The sequence below is a fragment of the Lissotriton vulgaris genome, chromosome 7 (genome assembly GCF_964263255.1).
Source record: "Lissotriton vulgaris chromosome 7, aLisVul1.2, whole genome shotgun sequence".
In the NCBI taxonomy this organism is placed as follows: domain Eukaryota; kingdom Metazoa; phylum Chordata; class Amphibia; order Caudata; family Salamandridae; genus Lissotriton; species Lissotriton vulgaris.
This window is the reverse complement of record NC_141695.1, coordinates 111,618,426-111,642,269: the sequence shown is the minus strand read 5'-3', so window position 1 is coordinate 111,642,269 and position 23,844 is coordinate 111,618,426. Positions and strand designations below refer to the sequence as shown.

At 46.2% G+C, this 23,844-nt stretch overlaps 1 protein-coding gene across 1 annotated transcript in view; it reads right to left on the bottom strand.

The window, feature by feature from the left end:
* LOC147700935 (C-type lectin domain family 2 member B-like) overlaps window positions 1–23,844 on the bottom strand; it is a 73,562-nt gene that overhangs the window by 30,374 nt on the left and 19,344 nt on the right. Inside the window, exon 4 of the mRNA XM_086929777.1 lies at window positions 1,152–1,252. Coding sequence (XP_086785903.1) covers window positions 1,152–1,252 — 101 coding nt within the window. The remainder of the gene's footprint in view (window positions 1–1,151; window positions 1,253–23,844) is intronic.

Sequence of the window (23,844 nt, the reverse complement as noted above, 5' to 3'; positions counted from 1 at the left end):
CTCCAATAATGGTGCACAGATTGTTTTCTCACTTGACAGTTGCACTTTTAGCCACTCACGCTAGAACCATGGTGATTATGGCTTGTTTTGGTAATGTGTGCACTAGTTATATGACAGTGTTATTAGTTTATTCACTTTGTTTTTCTTTCAAGCAATAAAGATCTAGCCATTTCTAAGTGGAGGTTGATCACCATCACCCCACTGAGTGGAACCCTCTGGCCACAGTTTGGTAAGAGCGGAGCCCGTTTGTTCATAGTCCTGAAGAATGCCGCAGACCCACATGGGCCTACAGGCAGAAACATGTTGACCTCTATCACAGCGGTGGGGGGACACTAATATCCCCATGACACTGATCACCTTCTTTTAAACTACCATATGATTGCCGGCACTATTACATTTAAGCTGACATTCATAATGGCTTTCTAACTCACTCTTTAGTTTTCTTTGGCCCCCCACTTAGTTTAGAAGTGCACCCCTGTCGTCAGGTGTATGCCCGCCCTCTATCAAACCAAGTTTTTAGAGGACGAGGACTGGTCAATGATAAAGCATCACACCCGGTGGTGTGATAGACCAGTCCTTCACTTTTTGTGAGATGCCAGCACTCACAGTTGGAACACTGCACTTCCACTAGTGACACCAAAACTGGTAGGGGCTCATTGTGATACACAGTTTTTGTTTGAGGCTGCCGTCTACCAGTACCCCGTGACTCTGGTTCACTCTGTCCAGATTTATCTGGCCTTTTGTGGTTACACAAGTTTCCAATCCAGCCACTGAGCATGATTATTAGCGGACAGGGTACAGAGGCACCCTACCAGACTTATGCCTGAGCGCCAGAAAATTCAAGAGTAAGGGTGTTATACGCCCCAATCATCAGATTTACAATATCCAATGGTACGACGCAGTTGGCAAGTGATCTGGAGACAACCATGCCTGCTGAGCTACTTTATGCACCAGGTAAGAGAAGTAATAAATATACATGCCCCTGGCGTTGCTGCTTCTCGCTCAGTTCTGCTCATATATTCAGGTCAGTATCCTCAGGGACAATCGGGCAACATGCATTAAGGTTAAATCACGTGTCAGTGATGGGTGTATTCTTAAAAAGTGGCAATTAAAATAGTGATCACGAGTTCAGCACATACTTGAAAACCTACCAAGGATCGTAAGCGCTGCCATCCACCCACGTCCATCTCTCTTTTTGCTTCATGAGACCAATCCAGCGATCAACAACACCTTTATGTTGAATCATGAAATTCTGAAAACAAGAAAAGATAAGTTTGGCATTTGCACATTGCTGGCTACATTCAGCTCATAGTAAGTTAAGGCAGAACATATCACATGTCATTGCTGTGCTGGGGAAAGATGCAGGAAAACATTTGAACTCAGCAGGTATTGTGGGCTAAAAAAAATGTATTTGCCCTCATCTCTTTGGAGTCTCCTCTTCTCTGAGCAGATGAAAATGTTATTTCCCAGTTACAATGGTTTCCTAGCCTCTGCCATAGATTTGTCAACTCCCATGACTTATCCTTAGCACGACTCAGGATCTCAAAATATGCTAAAAGGTTTGCAGTTTTATATGACTTCTGAGATAAAAGGGTCCAGGGGCACATTTATCAAGCAATCACACAGCACATCAAGCCACCCTGCTGCGCTGAGTGAAATGGAAAGGCAGGAAAGCGCAATATTAGACATGATATGGTTAATTCCTGTCTTTTCCCTGCCCTGCCGCACAATATGCAGCCTCGCACCTACACAGGCACTCTTGCACTATGGTGCAAGGGTGACACTGTTGCAGACAGGATTAATTTATTTGCAGGAAGGGATGGCTTCCTGCACATAAACAATCCTTTGAGGCTATTTCCTCTTTTTACATAGAAAGAGGAAAAAAGGAGAAATACAAACATTTCTCCTCGTTACTCCTACCCTGGGGAGGCATGGCATTTTGACGCATTCCCAGTCAGTAATGGAAAATCTGGGGATGGGCAAAATCTATGGGTGGAAGCGTGGGAACACCCATGCTCAACCCATGGAGCACCTCCCAGGGACAGAGTAACGCAACGCCGCAATGTGTGGTGCGTTCCATTACTCTGGATTTATCAAGTCATGTAGGGCCACTCAAGTGGCCTTTTGGGGCATGTTAACTCTGACTTTTTTGCGCCGCCCTTGCACGTCCCTTGCGTAGCACAAGGGCTACGCAAAACATACATAAATATGCCCGCCAGTTTATAAGGTGATGTCAGATGCTGGTGCAAGAGTAAAATTCAAGCATTAACCCCTTCACTGCGGCCGCTATTCCGCCGCAGTGCTAATGGGGCGAGGCAGCCGCATGCTGGTGACGGAACCGCTCCGTCACCAGCCTCGGTTGAGCTGTGCTCATGACGGAGCGGTTCTGTCATGGCCCGCCCCGCTCAATAGAATGCTCAGCGCAGGCGCGGAATTCGCGCCGCGCATGAGCGGCGAGCGGGCCATGACGGAACCGCTCCGTCATCAGCACAGCGCACCCGCAGCGGATGACGGAGCGGTTTCGTCATCAGCGTGCAAGGGGTTAACCTGTATTTTTTTTTATTGGATAAACAGCGAGATGGCATAGTTCACTACTAGTAGAGTTGTTACTCTTCAGAGTATTTTAACACTTTCCCACCTGAAGCTAATCAAAAGATATCACTTATTAAACGTAAGAAGGTAATCAAGTGTTATCCATGGGAGAGGTTGGCCTTGCAGTAGTGGCAAATGAAAGTAAGAGTTTTTTCATTATCCAGACATGTAAAACTTACAAGTACATGTCCAACATTTTAAATACATTGCACCCTGCCGTAGGGGCTGTTTAGGGCCTACCCTTGGAATGACTTGTATGTATTAAAAATGAAGGTTTAGGCCTAGCAAAAGGTTTACTTCGCCAGGTCTAAATGGCATTTTACAACTGCATACAGAGGCTGTCATTGCAGGGCTGAGACACGTTTAAAAGGCTACTTAAGTGAGTGGCAAAAATCAGTGCTGCCGGCCCATAGTAGCATTTAGCTTACAGGCACGAGTACCTAGTACCACTTTACTAATGATGTACAAGTAAATTAAATGTGACAATTATGTATAAGCCAATGTTATCAAAGTTAATGGAGAAAGCACCCGCACTTTAGCAATAGTTAGCAGCGGTAAAGTGCATCGGGTCCTAAAATGCAACACAAAACTGTTTCAGTAGAGAGGAGGGTGAAGACAAAAAAGTGTTGGGATGATCCTGCAGAGAGGGCCAAGTTCAATAGGGTGGAGAATTATTATCCGTATAGTGTGATAGTGTTTAGGTGCTAAGGCAACATGACCTTTATTTTTCATGTGTTCTAATTTGTGATGTGAGCATATGTATAATTTCATCAGCAGTGACTCTGTAGTATATGTTAACTTCACATGCAAATATGATATTTATAAAAACTCTATTGTTGGGGTGAGCTAGAAGAATTTTCTAGTCTATTATGGATGCTGTCCAAACTGTCCATTCTTTCCCGATGTTTCTTCCCACTTCGGACTTAGAATAATTTCTGAATTTTTACTTGTCTGTACTGACGACACATGACTACATGATATTGCTTCTGTATCACCTTCCTTTTGATTTTTTTTTAATAAAACCCCTTAACGTTTCTTTGACCTAGAGCTCAGGTATTGGGCCCATTTACTTATTTGATTTCCTGATATTTTGGGGCACTGGGAGGTATCTTAAAGCGGGGACACATGGCTTCATGAAATTCAGGTTTAAGTGCACCTCCGATCCAGTAAAAGTGGGCCTTGTGATTAAGGACAATGTTGATGTATCTAGAGTTTGTGGTACCCCACACACACAGTTACCCTAACCCGTACAAAGAATCTCAGAATAAATATCCTGTTCAGACCCTCAGCAATACTTAGCCGAGGGGCTGGCAGCAACCATCAGCATGCCGGGATGGGACTTCAAAATCGGCCCGATGCCAAGTACCAGGCGATGATTAGCACTTCGAGCTGCTGTTATGGTAAAACAGAGCAGACAAATTTGCCAGGACCAATACATGAATAGTCTGTCCATCCGAGCTCTTTCATATATTATTCATTAATTCATTTAATGCTGGGACTTGTACCCACGATTGAAATTAAAACCAGGCAAGGAAAAGGGTTACTGACATCCTCCTTCATTTAAACATTATGTAGGGCTTGCATTTTTTACTTTATCCCAAACAATGGATCTAAACTAAAATAGGCCACCGGGTGGCAGCAAAGCATTACACTTGTCTTTTTCTTTACGCTCAGGGTGTTCAATTCAAACGTTCAGTGGAGCTCTCTAACTTGTTTTCAGAACGTGTGAAATAGATCCCGATAGACCAGTACTAACTGGGAAGTATTTGGCTTCCGATGCCCAGAGACAATGGTTTAAGGTTAAGACATATGCCTGGAACACACTAGGGTTTTCTGAAATCTTCACAATTGGAAAAAAGAGCTACTGCAAGACTCCTTCTCCGCTTCCACCCAAGACAATGTATGACTCCAGTTGTGCATTCATTTCACAGGCTTCCAATATCTAAATGGGCAATGTTCGAGACATTCTGCACAAAATTCAGTGAAGACATCACGGACTTCATCTCTCCACACGCGCTCCCCTCCAAAGACTATATTCTTCTGGGAGACCTCAACTTTCACCTTGAAAAGATAAACGACCACAACACCGCCACCCTCGTGGACAACCTCGCCAACCTCGGACTTAAACAACTAGTCACTTCCCCCACCCACATCGCAGGTCACACACTCGACCCCATCTTCACATCCAGCAATCATGTCTCCTTCAGCCACACTACGGATCTCCTATGGACCGACCACAGCTGCGTTCACTTCACCTACAACAAGCCGAAACCCATCAACCACTCTCAACCTACCCTGCAAAGAAACTGGAACAAAATCACCACGGACCAAATCTCCGCATCGCTCCTTCGAAACTCCCCAGCCCTCTCTTCTAACGCCAACGAAGCCGCCGCCAACCTCACCCTATGGTTATCCAACACCGCCGACACCTTAGCTCCACTGAAAAAACGTCAAAGCAAACCTAGCAGCAAGAAGGCCTCATGGTTCAACGATGATCTCAAGAAGTCCAAGAAACTCTGCCGCTCCCTTGAAAAGGCCTGGAAAAAAGACCCAACCACCAGCACCAAGGACGCCTTCAAAAGCGCCACCCGCACTCACCACCAACTGATCCGAAAAGCCAAGAAAACAGCATTCAAGGATCGACTTGACAACAACGCCCACAACAGCAAGGAACTTTTCAACATCGTCAAGGAATTTTCCAATCCCTCGGCCAACTCCAACGACATCACCCCCTCTCAAACCCTCTGCGACTCCCTTGCCTCTTTTTTCCACAACAAGATTGCAGACATCCACAACAGCTTCGACAACCAACCCGGAAACCAACCCACCCTACCATCTGGTGACCATCTTCCCCCCGTGAACACCCTTAACGCCTGGAACCCAATCTCCACTGAGGACACCATCCGCCTGATGAATTCCATCCACTCAGGATCCCCCACAGACCCATGCCCTCACCACATCTTCAACAAAGCAGACTCCGTCATAGCACCGCACCTCCGAGACGTCATCAACTGCTCCTTCAACTCCGCTACCTTCCCAGAAGACTGGAAACACGCTGAACTCACCGCCCTTCTGAAAAAACCAACAGCGGACCCCACCGAACTCAAAAATTACCGCCCCATCTCGCTTCTTCCAATCCCGGCCAAAGTCATCGAGAAAGCCGTCAACAACCAGCTCGCCGCCTTCCTCGAAGCCAACAAATCCCTCGACCCCTCACAATCTGGCTTCCGAGCAAAACACAGCACTGAGACCGCCCTCATCGCAGCAACAGACGACATTCGAACTCTACTGGACAATGGAGACACAGTCGCCCTCATCCTCCTCGACCTCTCTGCAGCATTCGATACAGTCTGCCACAGCACCCTTCTACAACGCCTCAATAACATCGGAATTCAAGGAAAAGCACTTGAATGGATCACCTCGTTCCTCACCGGAAGAACCCAGAGAGTCCGCCTTCCTCCATTCAAGTCCGAGGCCTCTGAAGTCATCTGCGGCGTACCTCAAGGATCCTCACTCAGTCCCACCCTCTTCAACGTATACATGAGCCCCCTCGCGGCCATCGCACGCCAACACAACCTCAACATCATCTCTTACGCGGATGACACTCAACTAATCCTTTCTCTCACCAATGACCCCAGCACCGCCAAAACTAACCTACACGAAGGAATGAAAGAAGTTGCCGAATGGATGAAACAAAGCCGTCTGAAACTGAACTCAGACAAAACAGAAGTCCTCATCTTAGGTACATCCCCCTCTGCTTGGGACGACTCCTGGTGGCCGGAAGCCCTCGGAAAAGCACCCATCCCGACAGACCACGCACGGAACCTTGGCGTCATCCTGGATTCTTCACTCTCAATGAACAGACAAGTCAGCGCCGTATCCTCTTCCTGCTTCAACATTCTTCGCATGCTCAGAAAAACATTTCGCTGGATCCCCTCCGAAACAAGGAAAACAGTCACCCACGCTCTGGTCACGAGCCGACTGGACTACGGAAACACCCTCTACGCAGGTACCACCGCTAAACTCCAGAAGACCCCCTGGCGCCTGTTCTTTCGTGGTTATTTTTACGGCCTAGTTTGCACGGGTACCCCAAAAAATGCACCCAGCTGCTAACTAGCATTCTCCTTACCGTAAACGTGCATTAGTGTGGCCTCCGCTCACCCTGCGTCTGGCCCGATTCTCCCGGTATACGCATTTCAAACCCGGGCGTCTTGGTCATGTGATGGTGGCGTTCAACGATACGTCTGTAAGATGTACTTGGCGGCCATCTTGGAACGGGGTATTTTTCTTCACATATTGTGCACATGTTGCAAATGAATTATGCGATTCTCAGTTATGATTACTGCCCTGGCCTACTACATGATGGTGATTATTATAAAATATAGACCTACACGTAGATTTACTTCTGGAAGACCCCATGGTTACACCTGGGGATTTTTATTATTATGTTTAATGTTCTCTGTATGTGCACCTGCATCACGCTAAACTGCTCGATCTGTTCATCTCGGTGACTCGAGGAACCAAGGCTTCGCTGTGATCAATATCCAGTTGCCCATGTGTCTGGCCGCTGTAGGATGTAGTGATAGGGTATTGTTTCTGTCATGATCAGAAACTATTCTGTAACCTCACTCAACCTATTGGGTATATGTCCATATATAATGGACAATACATGGTTGTGTCCTGAATTCGGGACCCCTAATTGGCTGATATCCTGTTCCATTCAGTAATGTAATTAAGGCCCTGCTGGTCCGTGGCCTCTTCAAAGATCCAACGTGCCTCTTTCCTAAGTAGTCTGTTCTCCATGTTAAACTGGTCACCCATCACTCTTTCAATCACCGTCCAACGCAGATCCCTGGGTTGGTGTTTTTGACTCATGAAATGTTGCACCAGTTTAGTAGTGAGTTTGGCAGCTTTAAGTGTACTAAGATGTTCCTGGATTCTGACTGATCTTTCTAGTCGTTAGTCCTATGTAGTACAGTCCGCAGGGGCACGAAAGCCTGTAAATCAAATTGCAGGTGTTACAATTACTAAAACTATTTAAGTGCCAGATCTTGCCGTTGGCTCTGGTGATCGACTTAGTTTTCGTGGTGAGGGCACAGGTTGTACAGCCTCCGCATGGATAGTGACCCGGCGGGATGCTCGAGTCTGTCACCCTTAATTGTGGACGTGAGTGGACCAGCCCGTCTTTCAGACTAGAAGATCGCTTGAAAGCAAATCTCGGTTGTGGCATTTTCATAGAGTTGGTGCTCAGCAAATGCCAGTGTTTTCTGATTATTTGGTGGATTTTTGTTGAGTGAGGCCCGAAGGTGGTAACTATCGGGATACACTCCTTCTGCTCATTGATCTGTCGGTCAAGGAGGGCTTCCCTCGGGGTGTTGAGTGCCCGCTTTTTAGCTTGCTTCACTATTTTCTGTGGGTAGGCTCTTACGGCGAGTTTATTCGCTAGTTCTTCAGTCTGTTCCAGGAAGCTCTCTGTTGATGTACAGTTGCTACGGTATCTCATAAATTGCCCCACCGGGATATTGTCCCGCAGGGCCCTAGGATGAAACGACCTGTAGTGCAGCAGAGAGTTTTTGTCCGTAGGTTTCTGGTGGACTGTAGTTATAAGTTTGTTATCCCTGGCCTGTATATCCAGGTCTAGATATGTTGCTTTTTGCCGGTCCACATTCCATGTGAATCTCAGGCACCGGTCGAGACTGTTCAACCTTGTCAGGAACTGGTCCAGTACATCTGCAGAACCCCTCCAGATGCACAAGATGTCATCTATGTACCTCTTCCAGAGAATGATGTTCCCCTGGAAGAGGTTAGATGCGTGGTAGATGTAATTAGTCTCGAACTGGCTGACAGATGCATGCCAGGCTGGGGGCAAAAGTTGCCCCCATCGAGGTCCCTGAGGTCTGCAGGTAAAGCTGGTCTTTATTTGCAAAAAAATTGCATGTCAGTGCAATCTCAATGCACTGCAACACGAAAGTCGGTGCAGTGTCATAAAACCACTCACATTCCCCCAGAGAGCGAGCTGCTGCCACCAGCGTCGCCTCCTGGGGTATGTTCGTGTATAGTGACTCGATATCGATCGTCACTAAAAATTGCTCTTCAGGGTCATATGTTACTGTTTGTAGGTGCCTCAGGATATCGGTTGTATCCTGCACATAAGATGGTTGACTCATGAAATGTTGCACACACATTCACGTAGGAAGAAGTCTGAAAACTGCGAGAGCGGCTCAAGTATAGAATTGATGCCTGAAACTATCGGCCGTCCAGGAGGGGGCCGCTGTGCTTTGTGAATTTTAGGCACAATATATTGATCACAGCAAAGCCTTGGTTCCTCGAGTCACCGAGATAAACAGATCGAGCAGTTTAGTGTGATGCAGGTGCACATACAGCGAACATTAGATATAATAATAAAAAAACCCAGGTGTAACCATGGGGTCTTCCAGAAGTAAATCTACGTGTAGGTCTATATTTTATAATAATCACCATCATGTAGTAACACAATAGGCCAGGGCAGTAATCATAACTGAGAATCGCATAATTAATTTGGAACATGTGCACAATATGTGAAGAAAAATACCCTGTTCCAAGATGGCCGCCAAGTACATCTTACATGCTGATCACGTCATACAGACGTAGCATCGAACGCCACCATCACATGACCAAGACGCCCGGGTTTGAAATGCGTATACCGGGAGAATCGGGCCAGACGCAGGGTGAGCGGAGGCCACACTAATGCGCGTTTACGGTAAGGAGAACGCTAGTTAGCAACTGGGTGCATTTTTTGGGGTACCCGTGCAAACTAGGCCGTAAAAATAACGACGAAAGAACAGGCGCCAGGGGGTCCGGTCTGTCTGTTTATTTTCAGAACGAGGGACCAAGTCATGATATGTTCCCAGCAGCGACTTCCCAAATAAAACAGGGGGTTACCGCTACTTATTAGCAACGGGAAGAGCTAGGCATGAAAGGATGGTTTACGGCCAAAAACTTTCATTACTTGGAGCCGAATAAAAGCGAGAGTGGAGAGTAATTGGTTATGCCGGCTACTTAGAGTAGATTACACTCAGAGACACTGAATAACCCATAAGATGTAAACATAGAGATCACAACGTTCAGGGAAAAGGGCCCGTGAGGGTGATTTGCTAATGATGAATTGATAAGGTAGTACATATCCTTTTTCGTTTGTCTTTGCAGATACCGACCTATAGGCAGTACACGGAACCCATTAACTGTTTAATAGGGTCCGACAGTCCCAGATTCTTCTACGGGGGCCTGGTAGGCTCAACCAAAGGGGCCACCTGGTAATGTATGATGAATACCTACAGAACCATATGTAGAGATGCCAATTTTTTATCTTTTAGTTTTCTAATTTGCACTCCCACCGAGACACAGTGAATGAATATATGTGTATGTGTGATTGTATTCCATGTGTAACTACAGGTACAAAAAAAGGGAGAATCAAGACGTGCAAGACTCACGCTGACCCAAAAACCCTGATGAAATCGCCGGTAAAGTATACTTCGGTGATGAAACATGTCGGTTGTTTTTAGTGGAGTGGGCATACAGCACAGAATAAAGTTGTGGTTGCCAGTATAGCTCAGCTCTTTTTAAGGTGGTGGGTCCAGATCTCGAGTATATGAGGTTTGGCATACCGCATTGGGTAACTAAACACTTGTAACACAATGTTTTTTGTTTTCTTTGCACAGCCTTTATCCCCTTTTCTTTCCTGGTTGGCAGTAGCTGATGATGAGAAGTGAGGATTCGGGCGAGTACCAGCCTGTCATATCCTCCCCGGGTGTTGCTCCTGTGAGGCTCTGCCAACCCTCCCTCCCCCTTTTTCACAGTAGAAAAGTCTAGTGAGGTGATAGGATTAGCCTGGGGTCTCATGCATACACATATAAGATTTTTAAGCTTTTAGTATTGAAGGCAGTGACTGTGACTAGCATATACAGACAGAAGGCCGTAGAGTACCCTCTGTTTATCTAAACAAATTTAATATTAACTAGGGGCATTGACCTCATAGTATATAGGGGCAGGCCATTGATTGTTCATGAGGCATTCAAAGGAGCCTTGAGAGGCAAAATGATTACTTTCACGCCTCACCATTTAAAAATACAACTGCTGTGGGCACTCACTTAAAACAGAGTTAAAGCGGCATCTGTAAAAATCCTGGAAAACTGAGAAACATCTAAGCTCAAGTTTAGAATATTTTTTTTATCTTCATAAAAAAAAAGTTTCCAGCCCTCTCACAATGGGGCAGTGGGTAGGAGGAAGAGAAGATATGGGCCAATCCGGTGGTCCGCTGTTGGGAATGCCTTTATTCCTAGATGGCAGCTGGTAACACACACTAACTTTTTGACTGAAGCCATAGAGTTACATGTTGCTTTGCATATTCCGGATCACTGATTTTTCTCACCATATTGTATATATCTAAAGTCATTCTCGGATTGCTGCTTTTGCCCAGGAGTGCATATCATTTCATTCGATTAGCTCCAGCAATCCTGTGATTAATTGTCTTCATAGCCTCTTTGTTTATTTTCCATACAGTGATTATTTTTTCCGGGCGAGGAGGTTGTGCAGTAAGGATGAATAATATGTGATATATACAAAAGATTTTGTCAAAGAATTAGACCAGGAGACTACTAAGACTGTATAATTGATAAAGAGATTGCTAAACACAGTATTATGTATATATCACAAGTGTAAAAATTAAGTAGTGTGGAACATCTTAGAGACCTATGCAACGGAGGCAAGAAATACCCAATGTCTATACTTTGGGAAAGGAAAATAGTAAAACTGATAGGATTAAGATCGATTTTGAGCAATAGTCAGTTTCCCCAAACACAAGCAAGGATGCAATGGAGATCTCAGTTTATGAAAATGTAAAAACTTTTGGATTCATAAATGGGGTGTAGTAGAAGAGGGTTTGCCTAAAACAAAACAAAATTGAAGTGAGTTAGATCTGGGGGTCTCTAGTTGACAGAGGTAGGCACAACTGTCCAAACAGGGACCCTTGCTTCTACTCAGGGTAAGGGGGATACACTCTTTAGATAACCCCTGCTCACCCCTTTGGTAGCTTGGCACGAGAAGACAGGCTTATCAATGGCAATGTGTAAAGTATTTGTACCAACACTCACAGTAACACAGTGAAAACACCACAAATGGACTCCACAACAGTTTAGAAAACTAAACGTATTTAATCTAAACTAGACAAGACCAAAAAGACAAAAATCCAACATACACAGTTCAAGAATATGGTTTCAAAAGTGTTCTTAAGGTTGTGTTAAAATAATCCACAGTTGCGTCACGTTTTAGCCAACAGTACCTTTAGATGCATCACTCCTGAGACCCTGGGGAGGCGATGCGACAAACCAGATAGACGCAGCGGGCGTGTTGCGGTGACTACGGTCTGTATGGGGAGGGATGCGATACCTTGCGTGGATTCCGGTGCGCAGGTTTCGGTGGAAGCGGCTCGCAAAAGGTACAATGCGACGATCTCCGGTGCGGCGACGATGCACGGCTCAGAGGCGATCTTCTCCTCTCGCGGCCCCTCAATGCAATGGCTCTGCGACGACTCTCGCAGCGACGTGATGCGGTCCGCAAGCGAGTGATGCGATGATCTCACCCAGTGACGACAGGCTCTGCGACAATACTCGCAGCGATGGTAATCTTCCCGCACCGGACTGGTGCGTCCCGCAAACACAGGATGCGACAACTCTGGCAGCAGAAACAGGCGCTTCGACGATCTCGACCCTCGTGGCGGCGGGAATTTCCTCACACTGACGAGGATGCGCTCCGCAGCGAGCGATGCGTGAAACTTTTCAGAAAGTCTTTAACATCTTGGTTTCCAGCTTCTCAACACAGGTAAAACTTCCAGAGGCACCACAACTGGCCCAAGCACTCTAGGAAGGACAGAACTCTCTCAATAGAGTTCAGGGAAGCAGGGGGTGACGTACTTTTGTTCCTGGGACTTCTTAACAGGGAGCCAGCTCTTCTCCAGGTCCTTGGAGATTCCTTCAAGCAAGGGGACACAGCACAAAGCAAAGTCCTTCCCCTCTCCCTGGCAGCAAAGCAACTGCAGGTCAGTCACAGCATCCAGCAGGACAGTCTTCCTTCTTCAGTCTTCCAGCTTTCTCCTTGGCAGACGTTCCTTCTTGATTCCTGGATGATCTAGTTTTCTGTAGTCTGGGGTCCTATACTTATACCCCTAAAAGTCTTTGTTCCCTTTGTGCAGGAGGGCTCTGAGCCCGGTCTGAACCAGTTCTGAGAGTTCCTTGAGCACTTTGTTTTCCTGGCCTCTCCTTTCCTTTCAGAGAGAGGGGCAGGGTCGTCAGCCGACCAGCAGGAGGTGGAGCCAGCATTGTGGAAGGCAGGCACAGCCCTATTCAGGCCCAGGTGCTATCCCCTCCCACCACTCTAGATGCAGATGGAGCTATTCAGCCCAGGGATGGCCCACTCAGCCTCTGGGAGCCACCCAGCCCCTGTCACTCACAAAACAGACAGCCAATTCACAAACAGGCCAAGGCACATAGGAAGATCAGACAAGAGAAAAGCCACTTTCTAAAAGTGCTGTTCTCAAACACAGGATTTAAAAACAACCTTTCCTAAAAGATGTGTTATTACATTCTGAGTTCAGGGATACCAGACTTTTATGTCCTTTCTTGCTTGTATGGGAAGATATGCGGGTAGCCATTGTAGCCAGCATTCCCCATGTGAGCATATGGGGCAAGATAGCCTTACAATAGTGAAAAACGAAAATGGCTGTAATTCACTAGCAGAGCATGTCACCTGCACTAGTACGTGCTCTACCTTTCACATACGCTGCACCCTGCCCAAGGGGATACCTTGGACCTTCCATAGGGGTGACCAATGTGTACAGAAAGGGAAGGGTTGGGCCTGGTCAGTGGGGACACTGGTCATGTTGACATGTCAGTTCACAGACTGCACACCGGCACTGCGGTGGGAGGCCTGAGACACCATTTTAGGGCTACTCATGTGGGTGGCACAATCAGTGCTGCAGGCCCATTAGTAGCATTTGACTTACCAACCCTGGCACACCCAACGCACTTTACTAGGGCCTTACTGGTAAACAAATATGCCAATCATGGATAATCAATCATCATAACAAATTATACAGGGAGCACTTGCACTTTGACACTGATCAGCAGTGGCAAGGTTCCCAAAGCATCTACACCAGCAAAAACGATATCCAACACAGCATCAAAAAATACAGGAGGCAGAGGCAAAAAGACAGGGGAAACCACACCAAGGATGCCAGGTCTAACAAAGTGTTTTAAGGGATAGACAAAAAGGGTGCAAAATATAACACTACATCATGCACTGTAATGGCATACATTACAATTGCGAGTTCTCAGTAGTAAGATTGTAAAGGATGTTGGAATGTGCTTTTTTTTAATCAAGCTAAATTACAGAAGGTTTTTCCAGTTCACTAGAGTGATGTAATTACATTGTAATCAGCACAAAGATGGAAAGTATAGAAAATGTACTTTTGAGAGTACCATATAACTCCAATTGAAAAGTATACTACCTTGATATAAATATAATACTGGTCTTAAAGTTGGGTGTTTATAAATGGAGAATGTATCTGATGAGGATCACAAGACAGTTGATGATAAACACCTATGTGGTATTAAATTCCATAGATATTTCAATGTGATTATATACTCCCAGCCATAGATAGAAGAAATATTAATATACTGCACTTGGAGCACCTAAGAGCCTTTATACATTTTTTAGAAAAATCATAAAAACGGACTGACAAATGAAATATGATGCCACGCACAGGTCTGGATCTGCCCCAAATAAAATATATATATATATATATATATTTAGATTAAGAACACATCAGGCTGAGAACAGTGCCATGCAATCAGTGATGATTAACATATCATTACCCATACATTTGAGGCATTGATTTTATGCACTTTTGAATGTGTTGATATGTTCCTGGATGGATGGATGGATGTAGTATTTGTATTTTGCAAAACCAGTCAAAAAGCAGCATGCAGCGCTACAGGTTCAAAGGCAAGCAGGCCTCGAAACGAAAAATGTACTCATCCGCTCGCTTTGGTGGGTCAGAGTTTATCAGGTCGAGCTATTTTTAGCACCTACTAACCCATTCTGGGGAGTGATCTAAGGAGGAAGGAACAGGTGTTCTGTTAGTTCAGAAAATGAAATGAACAAGCAATAAAGACTCCTTTAAATCTTGTTTTTATCTTGACACACTTGTTGTTTGTGCCAGGACAGAGGTACAATGTCGGTAATTCTTTTTGCTACTTGTTGTTTACCTTATCCGGGAAAATGGCTTTGCTGGACTTGGCCCTTTTCCCCAAAATGTTTTCGCTTTTACCCCCCTATTGTAGGATGTCGCCCCCATGGTAAACGTTACCGAATAGGCCATGTGAGGTAGGAGATGCCCTGTGTAATGTCAAATGCAACGCAATGGCGTGTACATTTATTTTCCCCCATTGTAAACATGTACCCTGGTGAAATGCTGAATTTGTGTTTTGCATTTAAAATGGCTGCCAAGGCTATGCGTTGTGCCACCTGACTGCAGGAGGTTAGCAGTCTAGTTGTTAGGTACCCAGCCACCCCTGCATTTGGAGGGAAAGCCTGGCACCCAGGGTGCTCTACTCCTCCCCCTGAGCCAGTTAGAACTAGTTCACCTGTCTGAGGTGGGTTAGCGGTCTAGTTGTCTGGTACCCAGCAATCCCAGCATTTGGAGGGACCTTCTAGAAGCTTCCAGCCTTTCTGGTATAGGTAGAGCAGTAGAGTTGTCAGGTGCTGAGACAGAGCTGGGACAGGAATGTGAGGGGACCTGCTGCAAGGGGATACTGCCACATGGGCCTGTGTGCTGGGCCCTGCACCCATCTAGGACCCCCCTAATGTCCCCAGGGCTTGTGAAGCCCCACTTCAGGTGTTCAGGCTGCCGTGTGGGAGGAGGGCCACGCTGCAGTGGGGATGGTGAAAGCCTACCACCCTGCTTTGATGATGCCCCCACTACCTGCTGACCAGGCCCAGTAGTGCCTACTGCTCTGTCCCCCGGGCCCCTGAGGAAGGAGGGCCCCCTAGGTCCCTGGAGCTGCCGGGACCCTGTGCTATGCAAGCACTGCGCAAAGAAGCACCCAGAAGGGAAGGATCATCTTGGACCCCCCCAGGAGGTGAGGAGTGTTACCTCGGGGCTTGCTGCTGGGACTGTCCGCCCCCTTGCGCTGTGTGCTTGGAAGTGCTGGCCTGCAGAAGACTGCTTGTGTCCCAAGAGCGCTGTGACCAAGACTGCCCTGCTGATTGCCTGCCAATAGCTATAATCTGGGAAGCGCTGGCCTGTTAAAGAACTGAATTGCTGAGTGCCTGCTAAGCGCTATAATCGTGGAAGCGCTGTGCTGCAGAAGCCCTGGGTGGTCTTAAACTGCCTGAACTGTACTGCCTGCTGTGTGTGACTGCAAAGCGCCGCTTCAACCAAGCACTGGACTATTGGAAGGGCTGCCAGGCCCTGGATAAGTGCTGCCTGCTAAGCGCTGTGATCTAGAAGCGCTGTATGAGGAGCTGGGCTGAGGAGAAGCGCTGTGTGGTGGCTAGCGCTGCACAGCTGGAAGAGGCTGCTTTTGTGTTCCTAAGCACTACCGTGCTAGATCCCGCCGCCTCTCAGCCTTGTAAATAGGGCAGGAGCCTACCCCACCTCCTCTCTGGGAGCAGTGTCTGAGTCTGTCTGGTGAGGCCTCGAGGCACATTGTCGGTGCCTGCCTCCCACCCTACTGCCCAGGAAGCCCGGAGCGAGGAGCAGAAGCGTGGAGACATTGCCCAGAGCCCTGTGAGTGTGGTGCTCAAACAGACTGTGCTGGCGGGTGTATCGGGGAATACTGTCGGTGCTCAAACCCCAGTGCCAGAATTCCGTGGTGAACTGCCGCCCCCGGGACTTGTACTTTGCTGCGACGGAGGCGCCCTGCCCCTGCTGAGAACTGTTGTTGGGCCCCGTTAGCCCCCGTTAAGCCGAGGAGGCCCTGGCCCAGGGGAGGTAGTGACTGAGGGTCCCCCTGAACTGGTCCAGTGCTCAAATTAAGTGCTGGTTGGCTGTCGTAGGAGACAAGGTTGACCCCTGGCTAGTGAGGGTTTTAAGTCAATAGTGGCTCCCTGTTACCATTTTATGCCTGGGGTGCAAGTCAGGCTATGAAATTTATTCGCAGGTGTTTCTGCCTCATGATGCCTGCCTAGGCTTGATATCAAAGTTGTTGCCTATGAAAATGCTATGCTAAAGTGATGGTCTTGCGCCTAATGTTTATGGTATGCTGAATATCTTGCTAAAGGTTTCATGCCCCATGTTTTAGGCCTGCTACGCCCTATGCCAGGTGTTGATGCTAGGTGCGTGAGGTTCTTTTTGCACGAGGTGCTAACGCAAGTCTGGTTGTGTTCCTGCCTAATGTCTTATTTCACCCTTACAGCTTGCTTCTAGGTGAGGCCAAGGATTAAGGCCTGAGTTTGCCCTGCGTTATTGACCTTGGGCTTCAGCATTAGTATTTCTTTCCCTCACGTATTCTCCTAAGGTTTCATGCCAATGATAACACGTTTTTATTTCAGCTATGGACTCACAGACTTAACCTTTTATTTCTGCCCCTTTCCCATGCAAATAACCCCCTTTGCATTCATTGCTTTGTGATTACTGCTATTATATTATCTCCAACCTGCAAAGGTAAAACACAACAACACTTATTCTTTTTCCAACCAGAAGCGGTGTCGTGTCTCTTTTGTGGTGTGCCTGGTGTGTCGTCTGTGAGTACTGCGTGGATGCTTTACACATGTCCTCTGAAGCTTGGCCTGCCCGCTCTGCTCCATGCTACCCCTCGTAGAATTGGTAACCCCATTTCTAACAGACGTTTAAACAGTTAGAGGTTTTAATCAAGTGAGCCGTCTGACAATCATTGTCAAAACAAAGGACCAAGATTTCAGTGTTTTCAAACACAACATTTAAATAGCTTGTAAATGAATAGTACAAGTATTTCAAAATATATCAGGAATTACGAAAGAAGATTTTCTTGCAATTCAGAAGTATGATGCAAATAATGAACTGAAATTAAATGAAAAGATTCGAATTATGTATGGAGCAAATGTTTAGTCTATTAAATTAAACGAAAGTTCTTTTGTACAGCAGACTTGAAAGTCCTTTCATATGTGATGAAGAAGAAAATGGCATCTCACTGAATTAAAACAATTGCCCAGGATCACATAATTTGAAACCAGTTTATGGATCAAGAGCATTATAATTAGGACCAGTAGATTATTTAAGTCACTAGACCTGCAGGTTTAGTAACATATTTATGATTTTCGAGGGCTAGCAAGCATACCGTCACTGTGTACTAGGAGTGGTAGCTGGTTTGCGGCCAGTTTAGGCATTGTGGTTCTGTAAAGGAGCGAGTCTTCAACTCTTTCCTAATCTGCAGCAGCACAGTGGCCATCCTTATGGATACAGGAATGTTGTTCCAGAGCATGGCTGCATTGTTTCTCTTCCTAACATTTATTGGTCTGCAGCCTAGTGGTGCCCTGGTTGTGAATATTCCTAAACGCACTAGAGCTGGCAAGCTTATCTACAAGAAAAACAGGAGTGCTGGGCATGATTGCTTTGTAAACGCTGCAGCTGACTTTGAATATGATGCGGTCCAGCAAGAGGAGCCACTAGAGTTTCTTTAGGATAAGGGTGATGTGATCATAATTCTTCCGGCCATCAATCCTTAAGGGTTGCCAATGTAGAGTCTGGGAGGACACAGAGCAGGGTGTTACCACCTTCCAGTTACGAGAGTACAAGGGCTTGAACATTAGTTTTGAAGTTGCTTTCTGTAAGAAAATGTTTCACTTTGTTTGTTTTTTTCTTGGTAATGTTTTCCTGAGAGGGAGGTTCGTGTCCATGTTTAATCCAAGTGACTTGGCATTCGATGAAAGTTGGGGTGTAAAGATGTCTTGGTTCATCTCATTTAGCCAGATTTGCGCTATTTCTTGCTTGTTGTTTTTGGCAAATAGGAGGAATTCTGTTTTGGGTGGGTTGTGATACAAGTAGGCACTCGACATCCAGATCTGAGGTGTTTGAAGCCTTTGGTTTCTTTGAGCAGCGGAGGATTTCTGGTACAGTTCTGTATAACTGGCATATTAGTAAGTTTACGCTGTTATCTGTGAATAGCGCTCCATCTGGAGAATAAAGAAGACCAGAGAAAGCATAGAATACCGGGAGGACTTCACAAGTGATGGGAATCTTTTGGGACTTGGAGGTACCCATTTGAATACACTGGCGTGAATTTGAAATGTAGGAGTGAAAGACACTGCCAGTGAATCCCACTTGAGACTTGTTGTACATTGTATCTTCTTTATATGTATTGTTCATGTCCCCTTTAAGTCCCATTCAGAATGTCGGTGTGACATTCTAAGCTGACTCGGCTGATGTGTTCCAGACAAGACAGTTGGTATATGGCTGCCTGGAGGTTAGGACGTTGTTCTGCTTTCTACCAAATAAAGCCACGTTTCCTGCATAAGTAACTTGTGTCGGTCTGCAATTTATCTACAACATTTTTGGTGACTTGGAACTACTGGCAGCGGGTCAGATGAGACTGACACTTCTACATCTGAAATTACGGAAGTTATATGTTATAAAGGTATTTATATATCGCGCACTGCTACTCGAGAGTGTCCTGGCGCGTAGGGGAAACAGTAAACATGGGAGGCAGGAGGGACTAAATGGACTGTTTAAACAGATGAGTTTTTAGCCTTTTTTAAAATGTAGACAGTTCCTTGATATGCCGGAGATCATCAGGGAGCGCATTCCAGAGAGTGGAGGCCTTGACTGTAAAGGACATCCCCCCCAGACGAGCTCTCCGAAATCTAGGGATCACCAGCCGTCTCTGCATAGCTGAACGCAAAGGACGATTGGGAGTGTAGAGGGAGAGCCTGGAACTGATATAGGCAGGGCCCTGACCGTGAAGTGCCTTGTGAGTCATAGTAAGTGCTTTAAAATGCACACGCTGGGCAACAGGTAACCAGTGCAGATTGCTCAGCTGCTTGCGCATGCTTAGGCATCTGGGGATGTTAAATACAAGCCTAACTGCCGCGCTCTGGATGACCTGTAATTTTCCCAGACGGTACCCTGGAATGCCAAGGTAAAGGGCATTGGCATAATCCAGGCGTGCCAGTACTAGTGCCCTGACCACCGTCTCCCTGGCAGCGCGGTGAAGCAAGGGAAAAAATCTTCTCAGGGCTTTCAGTGTGCCAAAGCACACCCCTGACAGACGCATGATTTGTTCATGGAAGCCTAAGTCGCCCCCAAACCAAATTCCCAGGTTTTTTGCTACACCGCAATCTCCTGAGGGGCAAGGAAATCCGGGAGGCCAGAGAGACTCCCTAAAGGCAGGTGGAAAATGACCATAGAGGAGCACCTCAGATTTCTCTTCATTACATTTCAGGCTGGCCTGGGCCAGCCATGAAAAGACCGCTGACAAGCAGCGATGGGCCACCTCCGTTTGCAGATCATCCCCCTTCCAGGTAAAGAGAAGCTGGGTGTCGTCAGCATAAGCCATAATTTTGGCACCCAGCTTCTCCGCCAGACCGATCAGGGGGTAAGGTAGACATCTAACAAAAGGGGGCTCAAGGTAGACCCTGGAGGGACACCTGTGGCTACCATGGTATCTGATGAAGAGAAAGGGGGCATCCACACCTGTTGGGAGCGGTTATCCAAAAAGGATCTAACCCATTCCCAGGCCGTGCCATTAATACCGATGTCAGACAGGCGGGAGAGGAGCTGGAGGTGGGGTACCGTATCGAAGGCGGCAGAGAGGTCGAGTAAAATCAGAGCCGCCCTGCCGCCTGCATCCAGACACTCCCTAATAGCCTCCGAAATTTCCACAAGAGCAGTTTCAGTGCTGAATGCTGTTCTGAATCCGGATTGAGCCGGATGTAAGGCTCCTGTGGACTCCACAAATCTCTCCGGTTGTTTAAAGGCCACCTTCTCGCACACCTTAGCTAGGGCTGGAAGGAGGGAAATGGGGCGATAATTAGAGAGAAGTGAGGGATCAGCAGAAGGTTTCTTAAAGAGGGGAAGTGAACAACGTGGTGAACAACGTGAGCCTACCTCCAAGAAAACGAACTCATCGCGTGACGTCCTCCTGTGCCCACTACCGAAGGAAAGATATTTTGGGTGGATCTTTATCTCAATATATTTGTGAAGACTATTGGAGGGCTGGAGTAAGCTCGAGCTTGCTCACGTGAGTGTTCCGCGAGAGGATTCTGTGCAGCTTCACGACGTACGTGTCGGCTGTGAAGCACTATCTCAGGAAAGTACCTTAGCGTATGCAGTGTTCTTCTCGCGTCTGCTTAGGACGTGTCAGTGTCTACGCTCCTATGCATTCACACGTCTTGCACTTCCAGGATTTGAGTGCACAAGCGCGAGTAGTGCTGCCGTTTCCTGTGTGGTTCTTCACACGGAGATTTCCTCTTCGTGGCCGCATTGGAATTGGATGTGAGCATGTTTACGATGACACGCTCATCTTGATGGAGATTCTTAGATCAGTAAGTTTACAGTGACTTTGCTCATCATCTTCATCACTTCCTGTCAACTGCTTGGTCGAGCCGTTGAAATTAGTTTTGTTTATTGTTCTTCACATTCTGATGGTTGGATAACACTCGTGTCACGTACCAGTTTACTTTTTCAACTACGCAATCACTCTGCATCTGGACTGTGTTATCTTCCGAGTGATATTGTCTGTTTTTGATTTTGTGTTTCTTATGATGGCTCAACAGGTGGTTGTAGCGCTGCCGCCACAATTTTTAAGTGAGCCGGGTACGCCATCTATCTAGTGGGAAGACTGGATAAAAATGTTTGATAATTATATCGAAGCGTTAGATGGTCAAGATTTCTCGGCTAAGCGTAAAAAGGCTTTATTGCTAAGTGCTTTGGGGAAGGAGGGTCAGAGAGTTTTTCAGTACCTTCCCCAAGCGCTGCAATCTGGACAATCTTCAGTTGATGAATACAAGGAAGCTGTTATGAGACTGTAAATTAGGTTCGCTAATGAAGAGAACTTAGTCATGAATAGGTATAAGTTCTACATCAACAAGCAAAGAGGAGATGAGTCTATAGATGATTTTGTTGGACGCCTTCGTGAGTTGTCTGTCAAGTGTAATTTTGGGCAGATGACTGATGAGTTAATACAAGATCAACTCATCATCCAATGCAACAATAGAAAAATCCAGGAGAGATTATGGGCAGCCAAGAATCCCCCACTGAAGTTAGCAATTGACTTAGCGAAAGTAGTGGAGGAATCCGAGAGGTGCATGCGGGAATTACAAAAATGTAACACTCAGAGTCAGATTTCAGCAGTGTCTGAGCGGGTGTTGGATGAGGATACTCATCTTGACGAGGAAAGTGTGGCGTTTGTTAAGAGTAAAAGCAAGAATGTACAAAAGAAAACTTTTAATAATAGAACGCAGGGTAAAATGTTGTGTATGAGATGTGGGAGTAATGCTCATACGTCCGAGGCGAGATTCTGTTACACAAACAACAAAGAGTGCCTCAGTTGTGGAAAGATTGGCCACTTTTCAAGAATGTGTCGTAACAAGTTAAAGACAAAGGTTGCTGTGGTCGATGAGGGAACTGCTGATGTTAAGAGGGACAGAAATAAGATTTTGGTTGTTGAAGATTCATTTCCTGATGCTGTCACCTTTAATGAATTTAGAGAAAACAGGCCCACAGCCGAATTTGTCATTGATGGTCACACTGTTAGTCTCATGGTAGATACCGGATCGAGGTACACCATCATACCTGAGGATATGTTTGTGAGTGTGTGGGGTGATGTATCTTTGAATGATGTTGATATTTGTCCCACAAGCTACCAGGGACATACTATTGACTTGATAGGGTGTCTGGACTCTGATATTGTATTTAAAAAAGGTCTATTCATGGTAGAGTATATGTCGCTGTAGATGGCCCACCTATCTTGAGATGGATCCACCAATACGATCTCAACTTCATGGTCAATCCCAGGGCTGCTGTACAAGTCATGGTGGTTGATGAGTATTCTGTTGATGATATAATCAAAGGTGAGGAGAGAGTGTTCAGGGAAGAGTTGGGTCTATTAAAAGGGTATGTCCACAAAATTCTGATCAAGAACAATTTCACACCGGTTCAACATAAAGTACGGAGAACACCTATTGCTGTCAAGGATGAAGTGAGAGCGGTTTTGGATTAAATGTTACAGGGTGGAATTATTGAGCCTGTTGAAGCGTCGCCATGGATTTCTCCAGTGGTCATCACCCAGAAATCAGATTAAAAAAATTGTTTCTGTGTGGACCTGCGTTCATTGAACAAGTGTGTTGTTGCAGATGTGTTTCCGCTTCCCAATATTGGGGAGTTGGTGTCAACTTTGAATGGCGCAAAGTTCTTTAGCAAGCTGGACTTGAAGAGTGCTTACCACCAGGTTTGTCTGCATGAGGAGTCGAAACATTTAACGGCTTTTATAACAAGTGAAGGCACGTTTCAATTCACCAAGCTTCCCTTTGGGTTGATATCAGTGGCCAGTGATTTTCAGAGAATGGTCACGGAATTGTCCAAGGGTGTGAGAAAAGTTGTGTTCTTTCAGGACGACATTTTGATTTTTGGTGACACTTTTGCTGAGCATAATCAAATTTTGAAGTTTGTGTTGAATAGGATTGGGGAGGCAGGTTTGACTCTGCGGAAGGACAAGTGTTTGTTTCTGGTACAAAAGGTAGACTACGAAATATCTTCAGAGGGCGTTAGACCGAAGAAGAATCTTTTGGAAGCGATACAGTTGGCTCCATGTCCTTCCAATAAGGATCAATTGCGTTCCTTCGTGGGACTAATTGAGTTTTATGCTAAATTTGTTTAAAAAATTTCAGACAAGACAGCTGTGTTGAGGGTTTTGCTTAAGAAGGGAGTGAGGTTTGTGTGGGAGGATACTCACTCTAGTTGCTTTAATGCCATCAAGAAAGAGTTGTGTGAGGCGGGTGTCTTGGCACCTTTCGATAGTAAGCGTTTGTCAATTCTGATGGTTGATGCTAGTTGTCTGGGCCTGGGGGCTGTCCTTTTGCAAAGGTGTGGGCAGGGAGAAAGGACAGTTGCCTTTGCTTCTCGTTCACTCACGGTGTGTGAGAAGAATTACTCGGTCATAGAGAAAGAGGCGTTGGCTGCTGCATGGGGTGTACATTATTTTAGATCCTATTTGTGGGGGACAAAGTTTCAGTTGAGAACTGACC